This window comes from Corylus avellana, chromosome ca4, assembly GCF_901000735.1.
Source record: "Corylus avellana chromosome ca4, CavTom2PMs-1.0".
Classification (NCBI taxonomy): Eukaryota; Viridiplantae; Streptophyta; class Magnoliopsida; order Fagales; family Betulaceae; genus Corylus; species Corylus avellana.
This window is the reverse complement of record NC_081544.1, coordinates 27,804,651-27,811,586: the sequence shown is the minus strand read 5'-3', so window position 1 is coordinate 27,811,586 and position 6,936 is coordinate 27,804,651. Positions and strand designations below refer to the sequence as shown.

General features: G+C 38.6%; 1 protein-coding gene across 2 annotated transcripts; it reads left to right on the top strand.

The window, feature by feature from the left end:
- Positions 1-1,297: 1,297 nt before the first annotated feature.
- On the top strand, positions 1,298-6,599 carry LOC132177837 (probable pectate lyase 1). Of its 2 annotated transcripts, XM_059590306.1 has the most exons (7): positions 1,299-1,525; positions 2,012-2,065; positions 2,806-2,880; positions 4,238-4,880; positions 4,985-5,088; positions 5,484-5,622; positions 5,727-6,599. In XM_059590306.1, the coding sequence occupies exons 1-7, from the start codon at positions 1,422-1,424 to the stop codon at positions 5,946-5,948; spliced, it is 1,341 nt and encodes a 446-aa protein (XP_059446289.1). In that variant the 5' UTR covers positions 1,299-1,421; the 3' UTR covers positions 5,949-6,599. The 2 variants fall into 2 exon arrangements, with proteins under 2 accessions (XP_059446290.1, XP_059446289.1); XM_059590307.1 differs by lacking the exon at positions 2,012-2,065 and having other exon boundaries at positions 1,298-1,525.
- The last annotated feature ends 337 nt before the right edge of the window (positions 6,600-6,936 follow it).

Sequence of the window (6,936 nt, the reverse complement as noted above, 5' to 3'; positions counted from 1 at the left end):
TCATAGTTAGCTAAAAATGTTTTTGATTTGACCAATGCTTTCCGTCGTATCAAATACCGAAAAATAAGAAAAATCCTTTCCAAAAAAATGTTTTCTGTCTAAACAAGCCTTAGTTTGAAGTAAGTGTTATGAGGTAATATAAATATGAAAAATGTTTTTGTGTTTTTATTGGTGTTTTATGTTCAGATTGTTAATTAGTTTAATATTTTAAACTAATATTAAAATAATCTAATTTTCATTCATCTCAAAGGATTTCGTTATCCTGCATATGCAAAACAAAAACATTAAAACAGCAACTTAAAAAAAAAAAAAAAAAAAAACAGCCTGTAAGCATTATTCTTCTGGTTGAATCCTGTTGGGTGAGTCAAACAACTTAAAGGCCGTGATTGGCGCCTGGGAATGACCTATCCAGTATCCACGCGACCCATAACAAATAAATAAATAAATAACAGAATTTTTTTTTTTTTTTTTCCAATTTCTTAATACTCACTTTATTCACTACCGCAAAATCAGCAAGAAACCGTGACGCCGTCCGTACTGACACCCACCCCCTTCCGTAACGGCTTTGCTGACGTGGCATTAGGAAGTAATCCCTGCGGTTAAAAACGTTAAAGTTGGTTAAACCGTAAGATGCCCAAAGAGCCAAGACAGTAAACGGTAAATAGCATATTCTATTATAAGCACTTATCATAATTATATATATTTGGAAATTTTAGTACTTATTTTTAAATAAAATCATTAGATTTTTATTATATCACTATTATCACCTTTATCCACTTAATATGTTTATATTTTAAAAATAATAAATATTAATATATAACAAAATCTTATATTCTAATAATTATAAAAAATATTAGTCGGTCAGTTAACATATACGTGTGACTGAGAAAAAAAACATAAAAAAAGAAATAAAAAAAGAGAGGAATAGGGATGGCACGTGAGTGGCCTATGAAATGCACGTGCATGAGAGCGGGGGGGAGTGTCGGAGCGCTTGGTAAAGCTTAAAACAGTTAGTGGCGGTTAGGAGAGATGCGGTGAGTTAAAAGAGAGATTAGTCTTAAATTAATTTGCAATGGGTGGGTTAGTTAATGTGGGGTTGGTTAAAGAGAACCTAACCAGGGTCAAAAACCATGGGTCAGTTAACGCCGTTAGGCGAACCAGGGTCAAATGAGAAAAGATTAAAAAAACGAATAGTTAGATAACGGCACGGGACGTTTTGTCTTTCATTTTAATTTATTTTTGGGTCGATCCTGTCTTTCTTGCTCTATAAAGAGACCGTTTTGTTGGAGATCGTCCTCTGACTCTCTCACCTGTTCTTCTTCTTCTTCTTCCTCTGCTTTTTTCCTCTTTATTCGTGTCTGTCTCTTTCTCTACTCTACATCTCCTCCGGGAGACAGAAAGAGAGTAAGAGAGCAGTGGCAATGGCGGTGTCTAAGAAATGGGTTGGTCTGAGCTTAGTGATGCTGGTGATATTGTTCGTTGGGGCAATGGGCACTGTGTGGAAGAACCAGATCCCAGAAAACAGGTACGTTTCCCTGTCTATAATTTCCACTCCCTCCGTGTGTGAAATTTGGTACGGTAAAAGCAGAGCCTCCTCTCTGTTTGACTGTTTGATTTCCGTGACCCATTTTCGTGTATGTCTTCTAATTTGGGAGTTTTTGGGGTTTGAGTTCTAAATATTTAGTCACATTACGAGGTTCTTTTCTTTTCTGGGTAGTTATGGGAAATCTACTATAAAAAACTACTGGTTCTATTTGATGACTTAATTAATTTCCGCTTTACTTCTCATTTACTGTTTTCGGACTCCATTAATGCCCCTTTTCACAAAGCTTTCAAGCTTTCTCTTCCTCCATTTATTCATCTCTCTCTTCTCTCTCTCTCTCTCTCTTTGGCCCACGCTTAATTTTAATGGCGAGAGAGAGAGAGGGAGAGAGAGTTCTTCAAAGTGTCCGTACAAGTTCACCGTGGTACTTTAAACCTTAGTTTAATGAATTTTTTTTTTCTTGTGCAGCAATGGGGGAACAGTGCAATTGCAGAGCTCGAGCAACTCATCAATGGCAGCGAGGTCAGTGCCTATTGACTCAGTAAAACTGTGAAAGGGTTTGAGCTACCAAACAAAAAGCTACCCAACGTTAATTAGATTTTCCTTATTTTCCCAACTGATCTGAGCCGTTGCTTTGCCCATTGTGTTTTTCTCGGTACAGTCTTATCCAACAGTAAATAAGAATCCCAGCCGTTGAGATCCAGATCCCTAGATCTGGATCGTTAATTCCGTTATGGTCGTTCTTTGGATACCTTCCCTCAATCCTCTGCCATTAACAAACTCTGATAGGTCACCGAGAATGAGATGATCGACCATCTTTCCACATATACCCTCACAGAATCCCCTTTATTTCCTATCTCTATTTATTACATTTCACACTAGGAATAAAAAAATCTCCTTATGGGTAAGAAGGACATTTCGTTTTCCGAATATAAAAAAGAATCGCATTTTTAGGACTTTTCCCGCCGACGAGTAGCCTCGTTGTTTCTCTCTCTAGAAACCGCTTTTTAACGGTTATACTGGAATAGTGAGAGTGTGTGTGTGTGGGGGAGTGGGTGCCCCTCGAGCATTGCGCACCAACACTCTCTGTGTACACTGTACTTCTTGTGAGCGTGTCGCGTTCCCAGTCTATCTTCGTACTCGCTACATTTGCTTGACACGTGTCCATTTGTCATATTCACCCATTTTCCGTAAAATGTTAAGATTTGTAATTGTGTGTTTAATTAATCTTTGTAATGGTTGTTTTTTTTTGGTTGTTTCAGTTTGTTGGAAGAGGCTGAGGGCTTGAAGGAGCTTGCGGTGGACGATCCAGAGGAGGTTGTCGCCATGGTGGAGATGTGGGTGGTTTCTCTTTTTTATTTTTTTATTTCCTCTCAGCATTCTGTTTTTTGTTTGTTTCCTAAGAAAATATATATCTCACTGCATTCACTGCTAAAAAAGGTTTTGGTGAATGGTGGGTAAGGGGTAGTTCGTAGCATGGTGGCGCTTATTACTGCACTTTATGAATTTTGAACCTACCCAACCGACCCATTTGATATTTTTGTTATACCCAATGGTGGGTTTATCTTGTCTTTGAACACCTGCGTACTTTTGACTAACTACCTTTCCCTTTATGCCTTTTAACATTTCTGGGTTTCTACTGTAATGGCCACTGGGGAGGGTAAATACTAAATAATATTCACCCTCCTGGCTCTTTCTCATGCTCTTTCCCATATCTCCATCAACATGCCTTCCTTTGTGGTGCCAGATCCGTGTTACGCGGACATAAATTCGTTTACATTGTCTCTTTTCTGTCCAATTTGTGCACTCGTAGTACTTAAAACGTACAATTGCTTGTATGTGTATGCCTGCCTTGGCGGTATTGTATTAGTATATAATAATAATTATAATATCTCTGCCCCTGAATATATTTTGATTTTGTCAAATGAATTTGCCTTTTTAATCATGTTGGCACGTAATTTAAGTGGAAAGTTACTTTATATTGCATGAGTGCGTGTGGCATGTCTCATGTCTGTGTAGCAAAAGTAGCTAACAGAGATATAGGCTTTTGAATATTGGTGGGTAGATATCATTGTTGATTCTTCTTCATTTATAATGATCATAATAGTTATAATAAGATTGTAATTTTACTAGTACTAAACTTTTTGGATTTTGTTTATTTTTTTACTTTCATCAATTTGACAAGGTTTCTCACTTCTGGTAGAATATTTTATACTCTGAAAATAAGGAATTGATTATCTTTATATTGTTTCGCGTGTGGACAAACATTGCCAAGAAAGACTCCCCTTCGTTTTGCTTCTATTCCAAAACCAGTAAAATTGTATACGTTATACTGAAAACGACCCAAGTGCCCTCACTAATATAAAGAACAAGAAAGGTTGGTGTTTTTGTCGGTGTATCCTTGCCCCCATGCAGCTCAGATTTTGGCCTTTAGTAGACCAAATTGATTGGAGGATAAGAGGGGAGAGGAAGAAAATTACCCCCACCGACACACCACAGAGGAATCAATAGTCTTTCACACTGCAATAACTAGTATATGCGAATGTAACTGTAATAGATGAGTAATTGAATTTCCATGGTTATCTTCATTTGGGTACACAGTAACTAACATATTGATGAGTAAGACACAATTTTGCATCTTATGCTTAAAAACTATGATGTTAATTAATGGTAGCAATGTGTTTGATGTGGCAGGCGCATCCGCAACAGCACAGAGAGGAGGAAGCTGGGCTTCTTCTCATGCGGAACTGGCAACCCCATTGATGACTGCTGGCGTTGTGACTCCAACTGGCAACAAAACCGCAAGCGCCTTGCAGACTGTGGCATTGGTTTTGGCAGGAATGCAGTTGGTGGCCGTGACGGCCGCTTCTATGTTGTCACCGACCCCGGCGATGATGACCCTGTCAACCCCAAGCCCGGCACTTTGCGCCATGCTGTCATCCAGGAGGAACCTCTGTGGATTGTGTTCAAGCGGGACATGGTTATCCAATTGAAGCAGGAGCTGATCATGAACAGCTTCAAGACTATTGATGGCCGTGGGGCCAATGTCCACGTTGCTAATGGAGCTTGCATCACTATCCAGTTTGTCACTAATATTATCATTCACGGTCTACACATCCATGATTGCAAGCCTACCGGCAATGCCATGGTGAGAAGCTCGCCAAGTCACTTTGGGTGGAGGACAATGGCTGATGGTGATGCCATTTCCATTTTCGGGTCAAGTCACATATGGGTTGATCACAACTCTCTCTCTAAGTGTGCTGATGGCCTTGTTGATGCTGTCATGGGCTCAACTTCCATTACCATTTCCAACAACCATCTCACCCACCACAATGAGGTGCGTTCAATGCATTTCTCTCCTCCTCAACCAATTTTGTTTGAAATGTGTTTCTATACTTGGAACACTGACGCTCTTGTTATTAATTATGTGTCGCAAAATAGGTTATGCTATTGGGCCATAGTGATTCTTACACCCGAGACAAGCAAATGCAAGTAACCATCGCATACAACCACTTTGGAGAGGGACTTATCCAGAGAATGCCTAGGTATTATTACCTCTCCTTTTCATATTAAAACCATTTTCTTTCTTCTTTTCATTTCAGCGAAAATGATTTCCTGATGTATATATGATCGCTTTTAAGCAGCAGGCCAGTACACTACGGATGCATGATCTTGTCTCCACCTTTTATCGATTTTTCCTCAAAATATTATTTTGGTCCCTAAATTTTGTTTGTTAGATTTCAACTTTTATCCCTAAACTATCAGTTGTTTCAGTTCAGTCCTCAAAACAAACTCTATAGTTTCCCATCAGTATATGAATAATAGTTGCTGAACAAATGTCCTTATGATACTGACAGAGGCTCTTGTTTATATTGTTTTGGCTTTGATTCTTTAAGCCTTTTAATTGATCTGACAAGAAATCAATATATATATAATTCAGGTGTAGACACGGATACTTCCATGTTGTGAACAATGATTACACTCACTGGGAGATGTATGCCATTGGTGGAAGTGCAAATCCAACCATCAATAGCCAGGGCAACAGATACAATGCACCAGTCAACCCCTTTGCTAAAGAGGTATATATATATATATATATATAAAACACATAATCTCTACCCTTTTGCCATTACAATCTGAATTCGTTGATTGTTATTTACAAATGAATCCGCCATTTGGACAGGTGACAAAGAGGGTAGAAACACCAACAAGCCAGTGGAAGGGCTGGAATTGGAGGTCAGAGGGAGATCTGTTGTTGAATGGTGCCTATTTCACCCCCTCAGGAGCTGGAGCTTCAGCCAGCTACGCCAGAGCCTCCAGCTTGGGTGCCAAGTCTTCCTCAATGGTTGGCTCCATGACTTCCAACGCCGGTGCACTTGGTTGCCGTAGAGGCCGCCAGTGCTAGAAGAAGTATCTCATTCTCTCAGTCAATTAAATTGGCCAAAGAAAAGGCCCCCCCCCTCCTTCAATATTTACTACTATATTACATCACTACCCAAATATCCATTGTTTTTTCTCCCCATCTGTTCCACATATTCTGACAAGTGTACAATTTTTACACATTGTCATTATATATTGGATCCATATCCCTCAAAAGAATCCAGTTTGTCTATCCATCTGTTATGTTACTCTGCTCAACCTCGGCCTGCTTCAACTGCAAAAAAGCAAACGCCATTTTAGCGGCGGGTGCGGAAGCGTTGTTCGTCATTTGTTTCCTTCTTTGCCTTATCATCACCTTCTAACTCTCCACCTGTCCATCCATCTCTTTCCAGTGTCAATCTTTGTCCCTACATACTGGTCTGTCTTTTGGGTTCATAGGATTTGAATGATTTGTGTTTTCTTTTCTTTTCTTTTTTTTTGTCGGTTGGGTCAGTCATACAGGCAAAAAAGTATGAATGTCGAACTGGGAATTACGGAAAAAACTTTGTTACAGATTATGCATAGCAAGCAAGCAAGCAATAGCGGTGATGTATTTTTTATTTTATTTTATTTTTAATTTTATCTTTTACTTTTTTACTTATCAGCCTTCTCTTTGGCAATGAAAGCAATGTTTTTACTTTTGGTTGCAGTTGTGGGTTATCCTGTACAATCTTCTTATCCATTATCATGCTCCTCTGTCAATGTTCTTCTTTCTTCCATGTGCTCAACCGGCAAACGCACGTGACATCATGTCATTAACTAACTTCACCTTTTTCACCTTTATCGACTTTGATCAATCAATTCCTAAAAATATATATATATAATATATATTGTTTAAGAATACGAAAACGTAAGCACGAGGTGTTCTTATCAAATTTTTAATTTTTTTTTTTAAAAAAATTGCAATTTCAAACATACCCTTATCAAAATGATGTACTGCTAAGCAACCTTCAGCAAGAAAATTCTTTTTTTTT

What these genes read in the sequence shown, in the direction of transcription:
- LOC132177837 (XM_059590306.1), top strand. Translation starts at nt 1,422, where the DNA reads ATGGCGGTGTCTAAGAAATGGGTTGGTCTGAGCTTAGTGATGCTGGTG. An exon ending in GTTGTCGCCATGGTGGAGAT is followed by an intron (nt 2,881 to 4,237) that starts GTGGGTGGTTTC and finishes TTGATGTGGCAG; the next exon opens with GCGCATCCGCAACAGCACAG. An exon ending in TCAACCCCTTTGCTAAAGAG is followed by an intron (nt 5,623 to 5,726) that starts GTATATATATAT and finishes CCATTTGGACAG; the next exon opens with GTGACAAAGAGGGTAGAAAC.